A 24090-nucleotide genomic window follows, 5' to 3' on the forward strand; every position below is an offset into this window, starting at 1 on the left:
AACGCTCGCGAATACAGCTTCGAATAAAGCGCTCGTCTTTTGTACGCCAGACCCGATAGCCTCCTCGACGATGAAGTAAGACCACAGACGTTTCGTCGGTCCAGATTATATTTTTCCAGTCCTCAAGAGTCCAATTCTGATGCGTAAGACACCATTCAAGCCTCTCTTTCTTCATCTTCTGTGTCAATCCAGGTTTCCTCGTTGGTTTGTCTTTCGTAAACCTAATTTCCGTAGGATCCGCCAAACGGTAATAGTAGAGATATCGATCCCTTCTTGACTTAGCTCCCCAGCAATATCAGCACAGGTTTTTTCGCGTCCGTAACGATCAAAGCGCACTTTCGCAAGGGTCTTATCTTGGGATTCAGTCGATTGCTTCGTAGGGCGGCGGCCAGAGCGAGGGGCATCAGCGAGAATATCGTCAGGTAGGATTAAAGGACGTTCATTTGGATCAAAACCACGTTGGATAGCGCGGGCGTAGATATCGTTGATCGTACGCTTAGGAAGCTTAGTAAGATCTTCGATTTCTCTGGTCGTTTTGCCTGTTGCTTTGAAGCCAATAACCAAGGCGCGTGTAGCAATAGATATAGGCATATTAGAAGATAAAAAAGGGTAGAAAGGGTAGAAAGGATAGGTCGGAAGGAGGAGATATTCAGGAGGTAGGTAGCAGTAGTAGTATATAAAATTCATAGGAATACAACGCTAGTAAAAACGCTAATGCTACTAGTGGAAGCGTGAGCGAGGACTTTTGAAATGGACCTCTGTAGTTAGTTACTAACGTTAGTTATAAGCAGCATTGTGGAATAATATGGCTTGGGAGAGAATTCATATGAATAAAAACGAAAAATTTTGAATAGAGCATGAATGCTAAGCAATTTAATTCTCCGTGTTGGCACTTCAGGACTTAATTCCGTTGGCACGGTTTGCTTTATTATTTTCTTTGATCCTTCCAAGGTGTTTACGTAGATTTTGCTTTTTTTTATGCACGTCTTCATGTACGACCTCGTGCGTTCCTTTCCCTCCCCTCTCGGGGGACTTCACAATGTGCTGGAGCATCTCCGACAACCGCTGTGTCCACTTGTGTCAAGCAGTACTGGCCAAGTTCATCCGCAATTCCCTCGAGCCCTAGTTGCCTATCACCTACTCACCTTGCAGCAACTAGATGACCTGGCGCGCCACTACCATCAGATGCTGCCTCCAACTGTCGAAACCGGCTATTATATAATCACTATGACCCCATGGCTCGGTGCATGGGATGAGGCGGAAATAGGAATTCACACGAGGAGACGACATTTCGGACAATTTATTGGCCTTTGGGGATTTGAAGAGGTGGGAAATAAATTTCAAACTACATTTGTCATTGACGAAAAGCTTTGCAAGTTGCTAGAGTGCCTAGAGAAAGACTTTAACGAAGTTCTGGGGATAAAATAGCACACGCGGCACTGCTACACGATATTCCGAACCAATTTTACCACTACCCTCGTACAGTACGGAATAGTGTGGCCTATTCTAGGGCTTGGATTATGACAGCAAAGAAAAAATTCACTTTTGTTAAAGGAGACAAGGAATGGTAGCTCACATTGAGCATAGGATGTGACGGGAGTATCCGATATCGTATTGTGACGTTAATCCCTTCACTTTGAACTGTGAAACGGTCTCTAAGTTTGCCATGAAAAAGGACTCCTAAGGTATTTAAAAATTAACCTGCCTTATTTGTGTTTAACATTTCAGTTTCCTTGGTTATGTCGTTTAATGCCGGAGGATTGAACATAAGCAAAGCTTTGGAAAAGGGGTAATTTAGACAACATAGACATTGGAATCAGCGGGGAGAAATAAATGCGCACAGAAATAGAGCTTTTGCACTCGGACACCGGTGAGTATTGCCAGTCCGAGAAGTTGCGTCTTCGATGGGCAAACGCGCATGCATGATGACACTCGTCTTGTCGTATGTTTGGTCCGCCAATGGCGAAAGATGGCTTGGTGAGATACAATGACAACAAGATTGTACTTTTTGAAATACTTGCCAACGTGTCCGGTCGAGATGACTGGGGTCGATTGGGGACGGTTTGGAGGATGACGCGTCGCTCCGCCGAGAAAGAAACACGAACATGTGACAGAACATTTTTGTCGGACTCAGCACCGTTGCCTAGGTGAGGTGATTTCCAATAAATGTAGAACTGAGTCTTCATGAACATGTGCATAGCATTACACTAGCTGGAAATGGTGTAGTTGAGGGCATCAACCAATAATGGTTCAGTGTGTGCGTGTATTCCTAATCCAACTGCCGCTGGTCTTACCCTGCTCATCCTCGGATTGATTTATTTTAACTCCGGGCGCAGAATATAAGCCGAAGACCGAGTACTTTTGAACCAGACGATATTGCCGTTCTGTCTTGTTGTTCGGAATGTTGACAAACTTCCCAGGCAATTCAAGGACAACATATTTGAATATGACCTGTGCTAGAATCGATGCTAGGGATATGACTTCCAAACTACGTGCCATTCTTGACGGCTAATCGGAATGCTTTGTGGCTAACGAGCCCTCACCTCTTTCCTTCGTCCGCCTCGTTCTAAGATTCATGTTCTACACAACCTGATTTCGGTGCCATGGTCCCTAGCACGGCAAAAACAAATAACTTCCTTTCGAGGCGGGGAAGGCCGAAAAAGCTTGACCAAAAGCTTATCGACAAAATTATATACACATTCGAGAGTTCAAAATCAAGGTCGTGGGAGCAACTAGCACGTGAATTCGGGATTGGAGATGTTCACTGGCAAACTCTGCGAAACCGTGTTGTCAATGAGGGGTACTGCAAAAGCATGGGATGTCATATGCTGTGGTTGACTATGGAAGCTAGGAACGCACGCCTCAGCTTCGCAACCTCTTACTACGCCTGGCGAAGTGAATGGCGCTCGGTCATTTTCATCAGCCATGCGGAGGTGGAATTGAAAGAAAACCAAGCTAGCAGAGTCCACGTCGATAAAGAACAGAAATACTGTTTCCAGTGTTTACAAAAACGGAAAAGCAAACGTGCAAAGTTGTTTCAATGCTGGGTGATGGTCGGTTTTAATCGAACGCCAAAGCTCGCCTTTGTTCCTGAAAAAGAGACCTCGGGCGTCAAGGAACAGCCTAGCCCTCGACGGATTCATCGTGAACACTCCATACCCCACCAACAGAGTCCGAAACATGTCGTCCTTGACGAAGGTGCAACGACCCCACAATTCTTCGACGGCTCTTACGAAAATGGTGCTGAAATTATCCGACTGCCACCAAATTCTCCAGAACTTAATATTGGGCAAGACGTACTTTCATATTTGAAGAACAAGATTCAAAAACGCACCCATGGAAGCACCGATAACCGAGAGTTCGCTGAGGCTCAAAACATATCGATACGTTGCGTCAACAAATTGGTTGACTCAATGTTCTCAAGAATCGCAACAGTCATTGCAAGGGAAGGCAAGCCTATATAAGGTCTATGGACTATCGGAGTCAACCAACCTTTCATTTCCACCATTTTTTCCTGCACGAACAATTCCTCATGTTTTCCCTTTGATATTAAAGAATACAATTGTCCTACAGCCCTCTGCCGCCTCTTCGTTGATATGACAGCAGTTGCTTCGTGGACAGAGATCTCATGGTGCAGCGCCAAGTGGGGTGAGGAGCTTTTCGATTCGATGAGAGTGCGGAGATCTTGGTGTAGAATTCTGCCCGTTTCTGTGTTTTGTTTTTAGCATTAAGTCGCTAACAGGCCCCGATGTGAGACCATCGACGGTACTCCCACAGAAACCAACTGAGCTATTCTAAAAAGCAGGATGATCTAATCCGCATTTACACGATATATGTATCGTGTTAGGCCACTCGTTGGTCAAGGAACGCGACAGAACAAAGGCGACCCTATAGCTCATACGGGGACTCGATCAAGCCACCGTCCGGGCATGCAGTGAGAAGTCGAATCCCGTCTAACGAGACACCATCCCAAATCGAGGGATCATCCATGCTCGCTGGACAGAATGACAAGCCATTATGGTTATTGCAGACCGAGGGACCCGATCCTTCGCCGCTGCATGGCCCCGACCGGTCCTCCCGCCGCACCACAAACTGCTGCCCCGGGTACCGATCGTCGTGGGAGAAGTCTCCAAATGCGAGAACCTGCAGCGCCGGCAAGCCGCTGGGGCCGAACGCCCATTCGGCAAAAGCCACAAAATCCTCCGCCTCGGACGGGGCCGAGGGAGTATCCATTTCTACCTTCTGCAGGTCGGATTGCCAGGTCATCGAGCAATCGAAATAGTGATCAAAGAAGCTCACGTGGTCGCTTTCGCCGTCGGAATACACCGGAATCTCGGCCACTTCGTCCACTTCGTCCACCTGGTCTGTGGGCGAACAGCCCCCTCGCCTTTTGCGTAGAAGAGCGAGTACCTCGTGTCGGATGTCCCAGTGCATACGCTCGGCACCGCTGAACCGTAGATGCAAGACCTGAAGCGTGGAATTTGCGGCTGCAGGTTGAAGGCACATCCGCTGCGACGGTTAGAACGGGTATCTCCACTTCTTTTCACAAGGGTCTAGGACTTACGGCGGCGGATGGATTCGCACACAGCGCCAGCGTGGTTACCCGGCACAGGTCGACAATAGCCGGTAGATCAGGGATCCAAACTGGCGACACGTCCCGATCATCCTCAAACAGCCCTTCGTTGTCGATCGGCGCGAGCTGGCGCTGATGATAAACCAGGCTCTCGAGTGTTGGTCGGTGGTGTCGGATGGCATCTTCCACTCGGAAGCCCAACTCCGGGAAATTGGATAGCCTCAATCGGAGATGCTGTAGCCCCCGAAAAGAGAACAAAAACTTAACAACCGAAGAAAATTCGTAATCGTCATCGGGCTCGTGAAGCAAAAAATCACAGCACAGTTCAAACTCCCGGAGGTTCAGCGTGATTCGTGACCCAGATAATGAACGCAGGAAGCGAAGCACATTCGGGCAGTCACGCAATGTCAACGCTTGGAGGCTACGAAAGGAGGAGTAATCTTGCAGGTTCTCTGAGAGTGACACTTTGGAAAGCGACAATGTTGAAAGGGGCGGAAAATGAGTGGACTCGTCTTCGTCGCAGGGCCCGGCGCCCGGCCAACGCAATCCCAGGTCGTCCCAGCGCAGGCTCCGGGCGTTGGGAGATAAGACGAATCCGATGGACAGATCATTCAGATGCTTCCAGTTCCGCCGGATGCACTGCCGCAGCGATTCAACCTCGGCCGGATGCTGGATTCCGTCCCACTCCAGTTTAGTCAAACTTGATAATTGAGATAGACTGTCCAGACGATGACATGCGTGGGGACAGGTACCATCGGTGACTAGCGAGAGGCATGTGAGGCGGTTTTGACGCCGGCTTAGGTAGCCTCCTTCGTCCAAAACCCCCGCCGGGATACAAGTGCCCAGGCGCCATCTATCGTTTGTCAGTCTCGATAACGAGCAGGATGGCACGGGATGATACAGACTGAAAAGTACGCAGGCCATCCGGCTTTAACTGCGCAAGAACAACGTGGAGCTGGTCCGCAATGTCGTCCAGGAATTGTTCGTGCGCCCTTGTTTCATCCGCGGCGCCGAGAGTAGACGGGCCTTGGGCCAGTCCTGCCGTGCGGAAGATGTTGTAGTAGGCACAACGGTTAAACCGGGCCAGGTGGATCGGAGCCTGGATATATAGATGTCGCGTGTGTTGAAGAAAGCTGGTGGTCCCTGAATGCCCATGGTGGAGCAGGAAAGAATCGACGTCGAGGACATTCAGCGCCCACTCACTCGCAGCGCGGAACGTCACCGCACGGTAGAGTTGCGGGACCAGCACAGAATATAATCCCGACGATACTCGGCCGAGCGCACGGAGACTGGCAGGTGGCAACTAGTGAGCGGTCAGAACACCTGGATCAGATACGAGGTCATATCCGTACCCAGTCGGCAATCATCGTCAAGACCTCGCACGGCAGAGTGTCTAGCATCATGCCCATACTTCGCCAATTATGAGAGACAGGTATCGAGGTATCAATCCATACGCATAGGGATTAGTTTTATACATATGCGACCGTAGGCCGGCAGGATGGCTAAATAGGGGAACCAAGTCTCCAGTTCGATGAAAGCCAGCGTGGCGGGCATTGTGGCAACAAAACCAGGATAGAATAGGTGGATTGAACGTAAGTAGGTCAACAGACTTTTCAGCGCAAGGTGAAGTACGAGCTATCCGTAGCTGGATCTGTACACAGTCCACGGTCGCATGCAACGGAGACCTGTGCAAATCATGCCGCTGATGAACCACACGGTAGGATCGAAAATCGGACCTGAGGGCTCGGCACGATCCACGGACAAGGCGTGCACGGAGAGCATCGCAAAGAAATAAACCACCGATGCCAGGGAAATATTGTGTTGAGAGAGTAAACTACAAACCATCATTTAGATTTTGAAAACACAGATCAGGCCATTATGAGCGACAGATTTATGGATGACACGTTTAAATAAACATGGATGGGCAAAAGCGGGCAATGCGGGCAATGCGGGCAAAACTGGCGGAAAAGGTGACTTGCTCGGAGGCGGTAAGGAATGGGTACGTTGAACAGCCTAAAAAAGAAAGGTCGAGCGATCCTAGCACCTGCAGTCAATCGTTTGTCAATTTAGAATAAGCCTATAGTGTCTATGATTTCCGGCACCCACACGCTGAATTGAACGGGATGGCAGATTTGGTGCTTAGAGTCGCTCGCCCTACAGAAGTCTCCAGATGCCGAATTAGAACCTTCTCACTGCAAAATTTGGCTCCGAAATCTTTTTATGGGTGAAAGCGATTACCAGTGAAAATCGATACGGTGGGAAGTAGATGTGATGCCAATTCTTGGCACGGTGCATCGATACTCCTGTGTCTGATAAAATAAAATAAAATAAAATAAAAACCGCAGTTCGCAGTCTAGGAAACTGGAAAATGGCTTTGGATAGCTAGGCGTACTTTATAATGGAATGTATCTCCGACATGGCAGTCCATCCGGACTGATTACGAACTCCATCTAACCAAAAGGCGGATCCTATTGGGATGGTCCATTGGTCTGAAGATAGAAAGGCCCGAAACCCAATTCATTGCATCGTGGCCCAAAAGTTAGGTAGAGGGTCAGAGCATCGTTTGCAAAACTCCTCTTGAATAAGTGACCGTACTGTAGACCAAAATCAAGTGCATCGCATAAAGACCGGGTCGCCAGGTGTCGACTATTCCTATTCTCTCCAATGGGCGAAGCAAATAAAAGGTGGCGCCAAGGGAATTGCTTCCGGCGAGCCAGGCAAATTCGAGGGCGAGTGGTGACGGACTGTGAAACGTTTCGGTCAGAGCGTGTATGGTCGGGACCAGAGCCAGCACGCCCAACGAAACACAGTGGTACGGGAACCTGGCACGAACCACCGAGGCGTCCGAGTCTAAAACGAGGAAATCCACCAAATTTCCGACGGCAACAAGAGTGAAGGCGAAAAGGTATCCGAGCTGGACGGAGGGCTGCGTGCGAAACTGCAAAGCCACGGAGGGGATTGTGGCCGTGTAGATCAGGACCAATGTTCCCACAAACTCCAGCTTTTGCCAGTCTGCTGCGTCCTCACCGTGAAATGCGGACAAGGTACGGTAGATGAGACTAGATAGGCAGGCGAGTAGGACGCCCCCGCTGAAGAAGATCACGGACAGGGAATTGATGATCAGTCCGGGAGACGACGGAAAGTGAAAGAGAAGGAAGTGAAGAAGAAAGAGAGAGAAGTAGGCCAGTCCGAATATCTTGATGATTGCGATGACCGCATAGTCGCGAAGATTTTGAGCCTCGGGAGTAGCCATTGCAACCACGTCGTTGAGATTCTGCATTGGCCACGTTTTGGCAACCTCCCGAATTTATATATTTGGGGTTTAGGTAATTGCGACAGGGTGGATTTACAAGATGGTTGAGCTAGAGCCACCAGACCTCCAGCCCTCAGGAAAAGAATGCAACTCGTTCAGCATTTGCACGAGTCTTTTATATGATGAGAGGGATAAGTAAATCGTACCCCCACACGATAAACAGGTTTCGCACAAACCGCAGAATCTAGCGGATGATGACCTGCGCAGATCAAGCACCCTTCACCTGGTCCTGGTAGTATTGACTTTATTCCACTGACCGCGGTTATTGCTGGCGATGCGGGTCCAACAGACTGTATGAGTATAATATCATGTCCTCCGTTTGGGGCAGAATGCATCTTGGGAGTTGTCGAGAACTCCAACATGGACGAAATCGAGGACATCGTGCGGCGGATTGGCCGACAGCAGGGCGAAAATGCGTACTACCGTAGCTGTTACGTTCTTCTCAAACAGCTGCAGGACGCGGTTGGACAAGCCGCCGAAGATTTGCTCCGTTTTCACCAGTCCGGTGCTTTTTTATCTTCCGACGACTTTCATCCCGCCTCCCAAATCGCCGATGACCTGCGCAACGCTATTTACGACTTGATGTGCCAGGAGCGCAAAGCTCAGTTGGCCTGGGAGGAGTTTTGCTAGCCTGATAACCGCTCATATAGTCAGGTACCTTTCTTGAATGGACGTGTGTTGTACTTAATAGAATCCTGGCTGACTGATTCTGCCTGTTGTCTGTACAAAATTGTCTTCCGACCTTCAATCTACTCGTAGAGGTATTGAGTGTTGAGTCCTGGGATAAGGGACAGAACATTTGTGCTTAAGTTACAGATAAGATGGTTATGCATACAGCAGAATCCGTTTGTTACAATAGCCGGCCCATAAGTGATCGTCCTCAAGTACGGAACAGCGGAAATAAGTCGCGGTCCAGCAGTGAGTTAGACTCTTTGAGTTGAATTCTTAGAATGCCACCTTGCAATCTAACCCGAATTGCGCTGCAGACACTGATCATATAAAAGAAAGCTGAAAACCGCTTTCAATGCACCGTGGTTGCCTCTCTTTAGATCGATCATGAATGGGTAGAGAAAAGGCAATGACGGTGCCACGTGTAGTTTCAGCCTATACCGCCTGTGATTTCCCGTGGGGTCGATAAACTCTGCAAGAGTACCCTGAGGTTGAAAACCTGCTAGGGACATTCCCGATAGGACTGCAGACAGACAGAAAAAATTTCGTAGGTGATAAAGTTCCTGGGAATGTCAGTCAAGCGTATTCCCGTGGAGAAAATTACGATACCTTAGCCATTGCCCTCACCTTGCCAATCAGATCTCCAACAGCCGCGACCTCCTCCACATCATAACATAACCGGTCCCATTGAGAACCCAGCGAACGAATATTATCGTCGTGCATGATGACACTGTCGAGGCTGATCTGGCGAAACCCCCTCAGCGCGTCCTCACTTAACTGTCGTGCCATTGCCACAGCCGACTGGTCGTTGATTAAAGAGAGAAAACCTGTGTCGACATTGAATTCTCGCCCTCGAGCCATGTCGGAACCGACTCGATAACGCGCGTACCGAGTTTCAAGTACGGCCAGTCTCTGTAGTATATTTTTGTCTGGCTGTGAGAGGAATGCTTTCAAGGGTTGAGTAATAAGCCCAGCGTCCAAACTCAAGTTCTTGTACTGCCCCTTCCCCTGGAAACATTCGAGAGCATGTGTGAGTGTCGTATACAAAAAGCAATCATTGTGGTGAACTCTCTGTCATCTTTGTTAGTACTGTTATACTGCCAGGTATACAGTAGATGTTGCGGTGCCGAGCTTACCTTCGCCACGATGTCATATTTTTCAGCTTCAATGGGAAAGTCACATAAAAAGCAGAATAGAGAAAAGCTGACTCTGTTATGATATGACTCGAACACAGCAAGGGTTGCTGAGGGTATGCCCATTACAAACTCCACCCAGCTCTCCAGACGGAGCTGTTTGAACAAGCACCAACTGTCTCGGAGAAGTTGCATCACGACATCCCCGGCGTCTTGGTCTCTCGAAAACACTTCCCAATTAACTGGTGTGCCCTCATTTTCGTCGTAGACATGATGTGGTAGGGGGAATTCGAAACCGTGGATCCCATCATCGACGCGGTCATCGTCACGTGTCTGGTCAATGGCCTGATGCTCCAAAGACCAAGGAAAGGCGAAAGTTGACTGCCTGTCGATTGGTGATAGGTATTGATGGGTTGTCATAGCTGATGTTCGACTAAAAGCAGATTAGCGCACAGCCTTTGCCACATTTATCGAAGGAGTATGAGGTTACTCACAATAGATATTGCTGTCAACAGTTGCCAAGTACAAAGCAAAACGTATTCACTATTCACTGCATTGGGACAGTTATGACTTGGGAGTCCAGAACTTTTAAAACCAAATTCTAGTGTCCAAGCTATGTAAGATGTACTACAGGTCTACTGGGTAAGTAGTGTTTAGTTCTTTTCTCTCTTTACTTATTTACAATGCACTTCGACTTGGAATGGTCAATTACGGTTTCATTATGACTCCAGGTAGGAGCGTGTTAGCAAGTGCTGCTGTGCCTACTGTATGGTTATAATAGAAATAACCAAGGAAAATAAATGATGTGCAGAAAAGCGTAGTAGATAATGCCGGGTGTTTAATAATTCTTTCCATAGTCTCACAAGAAAACAGGGCGGCTGGACAAGGTTGTTTAAATAAGATTTACAACTAGAATATGAGGACCTGTGAATTCGACGCCGAAAATGGCTGCTTTTGGCGCCAGAAACGGCCGCCTTTCCACCCGTAATTTTGGAAAACGAGCCGCCGCTTGACCGCCCCCCCTCCCAGCACCCATCTATTTTGCACCCACCCAGCACTCTTAGTCACCCTCCGGCGACGAAGTTGGCGCCCGTTCGACACTTGTTCCTTCCCTGCGATTCCACCTGCCACCAAACGACGCCGAAAATGGCTCCCCTTTGCAGCCCCGTCCATGCGCCCTCTCTTTTCATCTCGTCTCGCCGGGCGCCTATAAGATGGCTCTCCTCCCTCTCCTCTCCCTCAGTGACCCCAAGTCTCTCTTCATCACTAACGCTCACTCCTCAAATCGACTTTGACAACCTTGTTGTCCGTGACTCCGGATCCTCACCTCGGTTATCCATCCTGGCTTTTCTCGATGGCACCTGTGCTCGTTCGGTCGGCTCAGGAGAATGAGCACCAATACTGGACCGACCCCATACTTTGCGAGGAAACTCGAGCCAGACTGGAACATTTTCGTCGTTCTGGATGGCTACCGCCAAACTTCAAGCCAAGGACCTTGCTAGGTATTGCCGTTGTCGAACGCTACTGGCGAAAGTGAGTGTGGTTATTCCCGCAATCAGGCGTCGTGGGCAGGGTCAACTTACGAGAATAGGTATTCCATTCAGTCGAAGGCGGACTATGTGGACTTCCTTCTTTTGGAGGATGAAGCGATCTACATGAACTTTTTCGACTGGATGTTCAGAACATCACGAGAGAAGAGGCTGCAGTCTTACGATGAGTACTGGCGCCGCCTTTGCCAATATTTCGAACTGTTTGCACGTCGCCGTGTCAATGAAAACGTCCATAAACAGATGCGACGAGTACGAGCATTTCTTCCATGCATGCAGAGATTAGGCTAATGGTGGCAATAGTACCTAGACGGTCCCTTCCCGGCTGAGCGCAAGATTGCCCGACGAACGAAGGACAAGAATACACTAGATGTAGATGTCTTCTGTACAATCTACCGTCATCACTGGGTCCATTCGAGGTTTTTTCGTCATGGAAACATGATCGTTCAATTTGCTACAGTACAGCTATGGTCTGCTATTACCGGAACTCGCCCCGGTGTCTTGCTTCCACAAGACACCTCTTTACCCGACAACTCCTCCCTTGGCAAACGCAAACGAACCCACACGTTTGAAAGTGATCTTCCGAAGTATATTTCGTCGAAAGACCTTCCGGATTCCGTCTGCTATCGTGATATTGAACTTTTTTACTTGAAAGATCCTCAAAGCAAACGGGACGTTCTCTGTGCCATCATAGAGTTCCGCAATCTCAAGGGTCGACCGGAAGGCGCCGATGGGTAAGGATGCAACTGTACCTCAAATTTATATTTAATTGACTTGACGCTTATGTTTCTTTTCAGAACCAAGTTTTTCATGCACGGTGACTACCAACTGGCATATTGCCCGATCACTCAGATAATCTCGTTCGCTTTCCGTGATGGGGCTTTTGTCAATACGGAGCTCACACCAGAGCTCATTTGGAGGCTGCGAGTTCCCAAGCACAGTTCATCCCTTCCTCTTCGGTGGAAACCAGAAGTTCTGAATACTCCTATTCTTCGACGCTTTGAGCGCACTCCGTACGGCTACGAACTCGATAAGTCTTTATCGATGACTTATGAATCAAGTCGGCAAGCCCTCAAAGAGTTGGGCCGAGACGCTAAGTTTGAAGACGATATTGGACATTACAACTTTCGCCGTTGGACGGCAAATGAAGTTAATCGTAAGTTGTTGGTGCGCTAAAATGATGAATAGCATACATATCATCCGTGAAGGCTGAGGAAATTTTGTCTTATCGATGTTGACTAACAGCTTTAAGGGAATTTCACCAGCCAAGAACGGCAAAGGGTGCTTGGTCAGTCTGGCGACGCTGTCTTCGAAAAGCATTATCAATCACAATTCATTGGACGCGATCTCCAGCATGTTGTTCTTCTTCGACCGCCTCAGGAGGGCCTTGTACGTTTTGCCGGAAGCATGCTCAGGAAAAGGGATATCAACGCTCCGTCTGAGCTCACCGATACGCACAAGCGTGCTATTTGCCAAAACCCAGCTATTTTGCACCTTAGACGAGAGAAGAGAGAGCTTATGGCGGAGATGCGATCCCTGGCCGGCACTGTTAAAAATGCCCGAATCCCCTTTCCGCACCTCCATCAAAGGCATGAGGATGTCAAAAAAGAAATAGCTAAGCTTCGAAAGAGGTTAGCCACCGACACGCGGGAAACAGCTAGGAAAGATCATTTCCAAAATGCGCCCGTATTAGAAATTGACAAACAGATAAGACAACTCCTCGGTAATTCTGATGAAGCTTCTAATGAAGCATCTGATGATGAAAACTCTGGTGATGAAAGCTGGGAATTGCCAAAACCAGAATATCTTTTTGCTGAACGGGCACGCCTGGTGGAAAACTTTTACGGGCCTGATGCAGAGACCTTTGACGATGACAAGCTTCTTGCTCGACGCATACAGGTTACCAAAGACATGGTTGCACTGCTGCAGCTTTGCGAACCGAACAGACGAGGCAACCGAGTTAATTGGAATATTGACGATGAATATGGTTTGGTTGACCGGCCCGAAGAATCGCCGCTCCCTGAGGAGGACAACATGAAATGCGCAACTGATGTCTGCATCATTTGCTGCGGTCTATCTCGTCAATCATCATCGAGCCTTCCTCCGCACAAGTTTCCTTCAAATCGACTGGATTCGCTTCGTCGCCACTTAATCGATATGCACCTAGTCTATGCACGCGGCGGAATCAGCTGCAATTGGGAGGAGTGTCGCAATGTCCCCCATTTCAGCGAGATCACAGAATTTTTAGCCCATGCTTACACTGCACACTCATACGATGTCAATCTCAAATTGTGTCATCTTCCGCATGTGACACAAACCAACTGCAGCGATATTTCATCCAGAGAAGAATCTTTGGAATCGGAGACTCGTCCAAGAATTGAGACTCCTGCCTCCTCCGTCGAACTCGAGTTGGGAAATATTGATCCACGCCTGTTAGAGGCTCATCCTGCCCCCATTACGAACTCCTTGCCGTATCAGTCAGATACCGAACCTCCAGACTCCTCTAATGGATCTGTACTGAAAAATACTAAGCCCAGCTCAGTCAAAGTTCCGATTAGGCGGTCGACGAGGGGTACTACAAAACTAACAGAGCTCACGCCTGCTCCTGAGCCGAAGTGTAAACCTCAAAATCGGAAGCGTTCATCCCGGAGAAATCTACATGCAAAAGAGCATTCGCCTGGAAAACAACGAGGGAACAAGAAGTTGGCTGGCATGAAAGCTCCCAAAGCGCCCCTACCGCGTCGATCAAAGCGATTGCGGGCTCAATGATTTTGTCTTTTTAGAGTTTTTGAGATTGGAGTACAGTATACTATAAAAACTTTCCTTTCGCAGAAATAGGCAATACGGAAGTATGCATGCGATAGAGAAGACTGGACGATGAGAGATGTACAGTAAATAGGTAAACAAGTAGAAATCAGACGCACTAGCATCAGTAGCGAATCCCCAGTAACGTATCTATCGGTACTGTGTCAATCCGTAAACGTAGGAGACCCCAGATGTCGAACCGAAAGTTTGCAAGGAGAAATGATACGCCAGGATCCAAAGACAAGTCGGCAATAGCAAATAAGGTGGAACTTCCCGTAGGATAGGCTGCAAGGGAAGAAAACTATTTGTGCGGCCTCTTTAAGAACGTAGCGGCATCATGCTACTGGGGCGAAGGAGCTGCCTCCCAGGTTCGATAAGGCGTGGGGAGGATCTATGCAGAACCCACGTCTCCTGGGTACAAAAGGGCCCTAGGATATACGTGGTGGCTCCTAGGGGCTAGTGGCACCGTTCCTAGGAGCCCACGCTGCGGCCCTAGGAACAACGTACAGCACTCCTAGGACCCGTTAGTCCCTAGGAACTAATGGGAGGGGTCCTGGGAACGACGGCCACCGGCCCTAGGAGCTTCAACTATTGTCAAGCATAGGGGAAGAACTTTGGAGACAAGTAATATTTTTAGCTCGTAATATAAAGGGAATAGTTTTGGGGTTGCCTCGCTGCCTCACGTGATCACCACACCGAGCTTACTGAGGGGGCTTCATCCCTCCTGCAACTGCCTGACAGGAGTCAATTGCTCGCCTCTGCTTGTACTGTACCTCGTCATCTCTCACGCAGGCAAGACTCGATTTGGTCCCTCCCACCTTCCCTCTGTACATAGAAACCACTTCAATATACAGACACATTGCCTCCCCAAGGGGAGCGCAGATAGGCCCTATCTGCCGCTAGGATCTAATGCGTTACACATAAGACCGTAGCGACAGGTGACCCGTTACGGCCAAACTATACACACTGTCCCCTTGACTGCGTAGAGGTCATTAATAAAGAGCCTCTAAAATATGATGGACCACGGTTTTCCCTCTTTTCTAGCTATCGCACGCAGTCATTGTTCTCCCGACAGAGCAGTTCGTACGATGGACCACGGATTTTCCTCTTCTCTAGCTATCGCACGCAGTCATTGTTCTTCCGACAGAGCAGTTCGTACGATGGACCACGGTTTTCCCTCTTTTCTAGCTATCGCACGCAGTCATTGTTCTCCCGACAGAGCAGTTCGTACGATGGACCACGGTTTTCCCTCTTTCGGAATTATTATACGGTATCCTCAATCCCGCCAATCATTCAGCTAGTCTATTCTCAGAGAGGCATACCCTCTTCCATATCAGGCTTAGAACAATCTGGGGCTCTGGGAAACAAAGCTCTGTCCCTGGAGGCGAAATTGCTTTCGAATTTCTCTGTATTTGTAAGATACATAGACTATTTTAGAAAGCGGTCATCCAACCAGACCTCGCATTCATTTTCCGGAAGTCAAGTCGAAAGAGTGTAAGGTCAAGCTGAATTCGAAACAGAATACTAGCCCACGAGGACCCGCTATGATATTGGCAGCTGAGATGATAAATGATAAAAGCATGTATGTACTAATGCTGTAGTTAAGGGCTGGCCGCGTAAATAGCCAAGAAAGGGTAGGAGGGGAGGCTAATCAGGTCCTAGGACCTCCACGGTCTTGCGACCCCCAGTGACGTAGAAACTAGGACAACAGGCCTAGGCGGCCAGATGACTGTGGTTTCAAGTGTACTGTGGACCTAAGTCTCGGTTGGACGTACGTCCAAGGCTGTAGGTCCAGCTGGGTTTTCGGTCTGTCGACTGGGGTCCCGGTCCGTAAATCCACAGTCCTTCCACCACGGTTCCTCGACATTGGACTTGCGTCGCCTGGCCAGTGGCTTGCCCGGCCACCGGCCCTCATATTCTGGTCAATGTCCCGCAGGCTGCAGCCCCTAGTCCCAGCCGGCTCACGAGCCCCGCCCATAGGCCAACTAGGCCTGGTGTCTGTCAACTGGCAACTGGATCAGACCGCTGACCAAATGATCTAGCAAACACAAACAAATTAAAACCGCGGCGTACAGTGAGTCCGGACGGTCATGGGCGACTAGGTGACCCTTCGTGGATCGTGCAATTGGCATCCGCTTAGATTCTTCCTGGCTATGTTGCGATTATTTCGGCCCGACAAGGACAAGGGTCCGATTGCTTGCCTAGAAGCCAAGGCACCATTCTGGGTTGAAAAAAAAATCAAGGCTACAGCCTGGGGGCTGCGGACTAATAGGAAATGCACGTGAGAAAGCTCATGGAGACAATGTCCGCCCCTCTAGTAGTCTTTCACCAGGCACACTTTTCGTGGGATTCAGTTTCAAACAGTGCTTCACCACACATCGCTTCAACTTGGTGATAGGGTAAAGCTAAGCCAGAGAAACGATAGGTCCATTGTACAGGTGATAGTATGCAGATCCACCAGGACAATCAGCGTATCAGTACATACTGCAGCAATTAGTTAGTAGCAAAAGGAAATACTCAGAAAAGTGCTGCGGCGAAACATGAGCATTAATGAGGTGTTTACTTTCACCGGCGTTGGTAAGTCCCTTTCGGGACCGGGTAAACATTATTCCGAAGAAGCTGCAGGTTCTACGGCGTCCACATTGAACGAGAGGCCATTAACTCAAGAAGGGATGGGCGAGTACTATGGCTAAAAATGAGTACGAAAAGAGTATATAGTTCAACAGCAGCTCGCCAAGACCCGTTATGTGTTCTTTTTGTAGATTTCAAGCCTGCGTTTGAGCATTCAGGACAGGTCTTGAACGAGTGCAAAAAAGGATTAAACTCACAGCGGTCGCCGATTCATCGCGGTCTCTTTATTGAGGTGGTTTTGCACGTACACAACAGTTTACATAACAATTCATTTCCGAACACAGCAGATAAAAACTTACTCATACAGTAGTGGGGTAATAACGTGAACGTGCTTGCTTTCGGGGGAAATTGGCGCTCCTAGAGCGAGTCAGGAGCTATTGGCAAACACGCATCTCTGGTGAAGGAGTCATAATAGCGCCAACCTCATCTAACGTCGGGTCGGCAATCAACAAGAGAGTCAACACTTAAATTTTACAGCCCGCAAATATATGATATTTGCGTTGATCCCGACCAAATCTTGCAGCGTATTTGAGCAGGATTTACAATTATGCTGTCACTTTCATCGTTGCCGCACCTAGTTGGTGCCTGCAAACAATCACTATTGTCTTTCTTTCAATGATGAACAGAGCATGTACAAAGGCCATTTCCAGTCTAATATTTTCAGCAATACATTTTTTTATGCATTTAATCATTGAGATATCAATTTTTATAAGAACAGTACCCATCTCAGTTTTATCAAGACGAATTCTGACCCCTAGCCACTCAAAAAGCAAGGCTCCAGTTCACAATGGCCGCTGTTAAGTCCGTCTCCTCTATGAGCCCCAGGAGATCGAAGAGACAAAAAAAATGCCGTCGCAAAACAACTCTGATGAAAAAGGCGTCCGAGTACAGCAAGATGTGCGACGCAGATGTATGCGTAGGCATTCGTTTGCGAGAGACGGGTCAGGTACATATTTTGACAGCAGATGATTCGGGTTTTTGGGCTTTCCTCGCCTCACAACTGGTATGCCACGAACTCCGCTCTCCACAGAAGAGGCTGCTAATTTCTTGAAGTGCGCCTACTACCCCAAACCAACTTTTGTAACTGTCCAAGATTTGGATAGGGTCAACAAAGGACTGGCCTTCACCTCCAAGTGATGTTAACAAACATTCCGCCGGGTGATCGCCACATTTAGATTATACCGTCACCTTGACTTCTAGTTTATAATTGCGATCGAGGGAGAGCCGAGCAATGACTCGCAGAAATTATATTAAGCTTTCTAGACTGTCCTCACTCATCCTATACTTTTCACCGAAAGCCGTAATTGCATAAGCGAACAGAAATGCTAGGGGATTCTTCAGAAAAACAAGAAAAAAAATCGAGCATTTGCCAGGCTTCGTGCTGATTGGTTCGCGTCGCGGGGGGTGGGGGGGGGGGGGGGGGGGGGGGTTCCCATAGTTGATGACTTCGAGATCAATCAGGACAGGCAAAAGCCAAACTAATCAATCTTGTCTGAAGCACTAACCTCCCTCAGCCCATCACACCCCACCGAAGATGTATATATACAATGCGCATTTAATGCCTTTCGTGTCCGACGTGCATCTTCATCATATCTCCTGTGCCTTGATTAAGCGATCATTGATCAGTGAACGTAATACTCCAACATGAATCACTCAATGAACGAATCATTCAATGCACGAATTACTCAAGTGTAGCACTGTTGCTAAATTACAACAACAGACATGTCTGGGGAGTTCAGCTAATACCTCGGAACAAACACAAACGGGCTGTCAGAACACCCTGGCCTGAAAGGCAACAAAGGTACCAATAATCTGCAGTACATCAACTGTTATTTGACGGTCATTTAATTTGAATTTCTACTAGTAATAACTGTGATTATTTAGTGGAATCGTTTTGATTTTATTTGGTTTTTGCTTGAAATACTCTGCTTGATCTCGAGCCTCATACTCAAGGAAAAATACTCGGCCTGTAAGACTAGGCTATAGTGTTGCATGTGCTGCCTGACGAGGCAGACAGCGTATACCTATATTCAAGGTTTATGTTTAGATATAGACACCTACAAATCGCTGTACTCTTTTTAGGTCTCCGTCTCTTTACTATCTATTTATCTCCTAATTATTATGGTCCTAAGCTCCCTCACAGCGCCATACAAGTCTCTGTGATCTCTGAATTGCCTCAAATCTCTATAATTATCTTTAAGCTGTTGCGTGTAGTCCTGGTTCTCCCGATAGAACAGTTCTTACGATAGGCCACGGGATTATGCTTCTCCAAAGTGGAGCAAGGAGTAGCTGAGGACCAATCATGTCCAAGTATTTCCAACACCCTGTAAGCGTAATTCTTATCACAAAGCCCCAAAGCACATATGGGGGTCTAGATTAGGACAGAAATGGAGAATTTTGTTCTCCAAGTTGAAATCACCAAGAAAAAGGAAGAATGCAACTTAGAAGAGATCGGGTCTAAATTTATATTAGCGACACGCTATCTACTGCGTCATTTGATATGGAGATGGGTATTCGCTGATTGGGCAATCATTTTGGTATGTCACCGCTTGCCAAAGAAAGATGATTACCAAGCCGAGATATCACCAGATTCGGCCCAAACTAGAAATGATCATCAAACTAGAACTCAGCTTTTCTATATCGCCAACTCCTCTTTGGGTTAAGCGAACCGTTTTAGTCGTTTCAATCTAGATGACAGTACGGAGTATGAGCCTAGCCATCGGGGGAAACATAGCGACAAGTTGGCAAAAGGCAGCCGCCAACTCAGCCCCGCCTGAGCTATTCCATTTTGAGACCCCCAGAACGAGCCTGTCGACAGCAAAGGCCCAAGGGTGTCGCTCATGAGGAGGAGACATATTAAGGGGTACTAAAAGCAGATCGACTCGGACTATTACATCTCCCTAGTGCTAATTTGTGCAGATCACTCTGGCAAAACTCCTGCGGCACTCTTTTGAGGACCAGGAACGGAGCTACCCATTTCCTATTCGTGTTTGTGGGTCTTGTAGAGGTGGGGATGCGTGCGGGAATTAGTGACATGCCAAGAAACAGTGACATACCAGTTTTATCCAACTGGGCCGGAGGCCGCAGACTATTGCGCAATTGATTAGGGATTAATATGAAATTGAAAGGGACTATTTTGGTGAACTTAACGTCAGTCTCCCCAACAGATACAGACTTACTGAGAATTAAACCAAAACTAAATGGAGGAAATCCTTACCCCCAACGACTACTACCCAGACGTCCCTTTTTCCTTTGCGACACTCGAAGACAATGTCATCTTCTGGGGTTTCATCATCCCCGGACGGAGGATATGGCTGGATATGTGTAGCTTCTTGTTTCTCCATCAACTGTTTCACTTGGGGTGCGGTCGCGGTGTGTTTTCTGCCCCAAATTACAAACCCCTGTCCGCGGCAACTCAGCTCACGCTTTCCAACAGTCATACGGCGTGTACCTTTCTTATTACCTCTCAGATAACATCTTCCCTGAGGCTAGTCCTATTGATTTTGCTCTGATTGGGGGGTTGAACTTCTCTATAGCCATGTTGTCAGCCCCTGTTGTTACAATCATCGCGCGAAAGTACAGCACTAAATTACCCATGTTACTTGGATTGGGATTTTTGGCAACGGGATATATCTCTGCGTCTTTCTCAGAAAGAATCTGGCAGCTTTATCTGTCACAGGGGATTTTAGTTGGCTTTGGGGTTGGGTTTATATACATCCCAAGTATTGTGATAGTCTCCCAGTGGTTTGATAAGAAGAGGAGCCTTGCCAATGGTATCAGTGCTGCCGGGTCGGGGATTGGTGGTTTGATAAAGATATCTCATGCTTGGGCTTTGCGATTGACAGCCATTTTAAGCTGCTCTGTCCTGTTCATTGCCACAATGCTAATCCGAAACCGCAATGACGCGATACGACCATCGGAGCGTGGATTTGACATTAAACTCCTACGCCGTCTAGACGTGGTTCTTTTGCTATCGTGGGCATTCATTAGCATGCTTGGTTATATTGCTCTGCTATTTTCGCTTCCAGATTATGCGCGCTCTATGGGACTTTCGGATGCTCAAGCTACGACTATCAACGCAATATTGAACTTGGGAACTGCGGTTGGCCGGCCCCTGATCGGCATTATAAGCGATAAATTTGGCCGCATTGAAGTTGCTGGCCTTTTGACCTGTGCTTGTGGCATTAGTTGTTTTGCCATTTGGCTTCCAGCAATATCATATGGAGTGCTCATCCTCTTCGCTTGCGTTAGTGGGGCTATCTTTGGAGCTTTCTGGGTTGTAAGTTTAGCTTATTCATCTTGATATTAAATTTGGCATCTGACCATTCAATAGACAATTGGGCCTTTATGTGTTGAGGTTACCGGCCTAGAGGAGCTTCAATCAACCCTATCTTTAAGTTGGACTGTTATTGTGCTTCCGACAACATGTAAGCTTTCCAAACGAGAGTATTCGAGCAATCTAAGGCTGATATAAAATAACAGTTTCTGAAGTAATAGCTCTCAAATTACGTCTTTCAGGATCCCACCAATCTTACATATATGTCCAAGTATTCTGTGGTATCTGTTACATTTGCGCTAGTTTGTTTTTATTTCTGCTTTGGTTACGTCAGAAAACTTGAATAAATATGCTAAAAGCTTTCTTCCTCTTTCCTAGATTACTTCTTATACATTACATTATGACGCATCTGAAAGAATAAACAACAAATGACAATTAACACCGCACCCCTCCCCCAGGACAAGGATGTTTCAGTACTTATATTAAATCCTGCTTCTTTCGGACATAGCCGAACAAGAGCTCGCAAGCCTCCAAACAAGAGACAGTGTATTGAGATACGAGATCTGAGGTGCGAAAATCGCAGTCCCTTGCGGGACATCTCAAGGCAGGCAGCTCGGACTTGTTCGAGATCAACGAGTTGTCTGCCAAGTCCTTTTCCGGGCGATATTGTGCGATGCTTGTGGGTATTGATGTGTACAAGAACTGGTCATCAAACAGGAGACTCTCAGACGGATAGGGATCTGATGTCACCATGTTTTCTTCAAGGGATTATTGTTTATAATTATAGGCTTAGAGCCCCGTAGTTCACTCATTACCTACATCCGCGATCAGACGTCCCAGGTGATACGGATTGATCTGTATTCTGGATAATTCCGGTGACATGCCGATATGTTGTTGTTTTGCCGCCAAAGGACCAGAAAATATCTCTTGTATAACGTATTCCCTTCTTTTATTCTCGTCGGAAACTCTGAGATATCTCTATTTTGCCCAGACTGAAGCATCATATCCATCCATATGCTCTGTGTATTCCTCACCAGCAGCGGCCCATCCCTTGACACCCCCATCCAGGAACCAACTTCTAATAGAGAAATCGCCTCGATCTTCTAGGTAATCTGCAAACCAGCCAGCTGCACGTGTTCCCCGCCCCTGAGAGGAGCCTATATCGATAGTCAGCACTCGTAGACATTTAATCGCTTACTTTGTAGACTATACCGCAGTACCACACAACGTCCTTCACCTGAGCTTTGGAGGCCAGAGCGTAGAAGGTCGGCAGAATCACGTACAGACTCTGTGCCGGGAGATTCAGGGATCCTTGGATGGTCCCGCCCTATGATTGTCCGTGCAGCAATTAGTCTTCTATCAAGCGAAAAGAACATCACTATCCACAGAACACCAACCTCAAAGTCTGTTCGGCGTAGATCGACTAGAATGAAATCTCGGCCGGGCTGCTTCTTGCTCTGCAACCATTGCAACAGTTTTTCCCGGGACAGCGATGCGGCAGTGGTTCGCGGAGGCGGATAAGCTGCATACCAGGGGGCCTCTGCTGGTGTTGAAGTATTTAGGTCCGCCATAACTTGTTAGGGGTGGCCTATGATCGCGACGACGGGGACAGAGATATTATCAAGAGAAAGGTTTTAACCGGAGTGCTTCATCTACTTTTACTACCCTTGATCGGCTCTGTGAGACTGATCTGGTCCTGATTCAGCAAGATGGCTTCGATGTCACTGGGCTCACTCTATTGGCTGGCTAGTGGCAGTGACCAAGATTCTTCCGTAGCCCCACCCCACCCGGAGTACTGTATGACCAAACGCCTGGTGTTCACCGACCGTCCATCTTATTGGTGAAGACGGTCCAACCAAGAAGCAGCAGTGACATCTTTTCACGGATCGCTCTATTAATTTTGCAGAGCGAGGGCGAAACGACAAGGGAGAAAAAAAATAATCTTAGGAGTAGACCCTAAACCCAGCCTGGTGATTCTTTGGTACCATCTCTATTTCCCCATTACATACTATCAGAGACCCATCGTCACATGACCCAGGCTGGATCTTTTTGGGGGGATCTGACTCTCTGGAAGCACTACTGGGATGTCCGTTTTCACGACAAAGAGGGCCTTGCTCAGGTAGTCTCATCTTCGATTCTACTCCATTGCGACCGTCTCCGAAGGAAGCTAGCCAGTAGTAGACCTATCTCACCCATTTTGACTCATCATACTCATCCATAAGCTGAGTATAATCCGTACCCGCTGCTGCCCATCCCTTAACACCTCCCTCTAGCACTAGGCTTCTCATTTCTCCATCCTTTCGCTCTTTCAGATATTCTGCAAACCACTTGGTGGCACGCGCACCACGACCTTGAGAAGAGCCTGCTTCTTTCATCAGCTAACCATATCTTTGGCGAGGAAATTACATGATACGGACCGCAATACCACACCACGTTAGCGATCTTGCCTTGCGAGAGGACAGAATACAGAGTCGGGATCGCATGATACAAGCTCTGTACTGGAAGGTTCAGAGAGCCCCGGATCGTTCCTCCCTGCAAATATTATGAGACATGCAGACGGCGGAAGAAGAAATGTGTAAAAACCTCAAAATCGGTACGACGTAGGTCAATTAGAACGAAATCTTTCCCAATTCTCTTGCCCTCTCGATACCACCGAAGAAGCTCAAGCCGAGAAATTGAGCCGGCTACAGTGCTTTGAAGTAGGGTAAGCTGCATGCTCAGGCTCAGAAAGGCACGCGGGTGACATTACGTTGCTTGGATCATTCTTGGTCTTCGCCTGTGGTTGAGGCGTGGAAAATAAGGTAGACTTGACGGGAATCAGCAAGGAGATATCACAAAGTAAATAAAATAATCTGATTAGGAAAAATTCATAGGAGTAAAAAGTTGCCTCCTGGGAAGTCGAAGGGAGACTGTCACTCGTCTGATGTGATTGGTCACCTAGCTCTGTCTGACTAGGGTATGACTACCACTTCCAAGGCTACTTCCAGATGACCGTTTAGGAGCGACACGAACAAGATGCTCGGCTTGTTAGCCATAATTAGCGTTTTTGGTGGTCGTATCGGCAGTCGGCTCGCACCAGGAAATATGCTGAGCAATCGTTCTATAAGATATTATCTCTCTGGTATTGTCTACAGTATATTGTT

General features: G+C 47.8%; 11 protein-coding genes across 11 annotated transcripts; 5 read left to right on the forward strand and 6 right to left on the reverse strand.

Annotated features, from left to right (window-relative positions):
• Positions 1-183: 183 nt before the first annotated feature.
• On the reverse strand, positions 184-591 carry NUU61_001468 (uncharacterized protein; the record flags this gene model as incomplete). Its single annotated transcript, XM_056652050.1, has 1 exon — positions 184-591. The coding sequence occupies one exon, from the start codon at positions 589-591 to the stop codon at positions 184-186; it is 408 nt and encodes a 135-aa protein (XP_056515317.1).
• A 2012-nt stretch (positions 592-2603) lies between these two features.
• Positions 2604-3464, forward strand: NUU61_001469 (uncharacterized protein; the record flags this gene model as incomplete). Its single annotated transcript, XM_056652051.1, has 1 exon — positions 2604-3464. One exon carries the CDS (start codon positions 2604-2606, stop codon positions 3462-3464), a length of 861 nt encoding a protein of 286 aa, XP_056515318.1.
• A 424-nt stretch (positions 3465-3888) lies between these two features.
• On the reverse strand, positions 3889-5982 carry NUU61_001470 (uncharacterized protein; the record flags this gene model as incomplete). Its single annotated transcript, XM_056652052.1, has 4 exons — positions 3889-4509; positions 4565-5426; positions 5479-5876; positions 5926-5982. The coding sequence occupies 4 exons, from the start codon at positions 5980-5982 to the stop codon at positions 3889-3891; spliced, it is 1938 nt and encodes a 645-aa protein (XP_056515319.1).
• A 1142-nt stretch (positions 5983-7124) lies between these two features.
• NUU61_001471 (Hly-III-related protein) lies at positions 7125-7853 on the reverse strand (the record flags this gene model as incomplete). Its single annotated transcript, XM_056652053.1, has 1 exon — positions 7125-7853. The coding sequence occupies one exon, from the start codon at positions 7851-7853 to the stop codon at positions 7125-7127; it is 729 nt and encodes a 242-aa protein (XP_056515320.1).
• A 393-nt stretch (positions 7854-8246) lies between these two features.
• NUU61_001472 (uncharacterized protein) lies at positions 8247-8516 on the forward strand (the record flags this gene model as incomplete). Its single annotated transcript, XM_056652054.1, has 1 exon — positions 8247-8516. The coding sequence occupies one exon, from the start codon at positions 8247-8249 to the stop codon at positions 8514-8516; it is 270 nt and encodes an 89-aa protein (XP_056515321.1).
• A 639-nt stretch (positions 8517-9155) lies between these two features.
• On the reverse strand, positions 9156-10108 carry NUU61_001473 (uncharacterized protein; the record flags this gene model as incomplete). The annotated part of the gene is made up of 2 exons (XM_056652055.1): positions 9156-9626; positions 9692-10108. 2 exons carry the CDS (start codon positions 10106-10108, stop codon positions 9156-9158), a joined length of 888 nt encoding a protein of 295 aa, XP_056515322.1.
• Positions 10109-11673: 1565 nt separating this feature from the next.
• On the forward strand, positions 11674-11973 carry NUU61_001474 (uncharacterized protein; the record flags this gene model as incomplete). Its single annotated transcript, XM_056652056.1, has 1 exon — positions 11674-11973. The coding sequence occupies one exon, from the start codon at positions 11674-11676 to the stop codon at positions 11971-11973; it is 300 nt and encodes a 99-aa protein (XP_056515323.1).
• Positions 11974-12045: 72 nt separating this feature from the next.
• On the forward strand, positions 12046-14004 carry NUU61_001475 (uncharacterized protein; the record flags this gene model as incomplete). The annotated part of the gene is made up of 2 exons (XM_056652057.1): positions 12046-12391; positions 12488-14004. 2 exons carry the CDS (start codon positions 12046-12048, stop codon positions 14002-14004), a joined length of 1863 nt encoding a protein of 620 aa, XP_056515324.1.
• Positions 14005-19871: 5867 nt separating this feature from the next.
• NUU61_001476 (uncharacterized protein) lies at positions 19872-21145 on the forward strand (the record flags this gene model as incomplete). Its single annotated transcript, XM_056652058.1, has 3 exons — positions 19872-20043; positions 20091-20950; positions 21005-21145. The coding sequence occupies 3 exons, from the start codon at positions 19872-19874 to the stop codon at positions 21143-21145; spliced, it is 1173 nt and encodes a 390-aa protein (XP_056515325.1).
• A 780-nt stretch (positions 21146-21925) lies between these two features.
• NUU61_001477 (rhodanese-like domain-containing protein) lies at positions 21926-22518 on the reverse strand (the record flags this gene model as incomplete). Its single annotated transcript, XM_056652059.1, has 3 exons — positions 21926-22104; positions 22160-22274; positions 22345-22518. The coding sequence occupies 3 exons, from the start codon at positions 22516-22518 to the stop codon at positions 21926-21928; spliced, it is 468 nt and encodes a 155-aa protein (XP_056515326.1).
• Positions 22519-23130: 612 nt separating this feature from the next.
• NUU61_001478 (uncharacterized protein) lies at positions 23131-23662 on the reverse strand (the record flags this gene model as incomplete). Its single annotated transcript, XM_056652060.1, is given in 3 exon segments — positions 23131-23325; positions 23354-23479; positions 23498-23662. 3 exon segments carry the CDS (start codon positions 23660-23662, stop codon positions 23131-23133), a joined length of 486 nt encoding a protein of 161 aa, XP_056515327.1.
• Positions 23663-24090: the final 428 nt, after the last annotated feature.

Source organism: Penicillium alfredii, assembly GCF_028826965.1.
Source record: "Penicillium alfredii strain IBT 34128 chromosome Unknown utg000002l_segment0_segment0, whole genome shotgun sequence".
Taxonomy (NCBI): Eukaryota; Fungi; Ascomycota; class Eurotiomycetes; order Eurotiales; family Aspergillaceae; genus Penicillium; species Penicillium alfredii.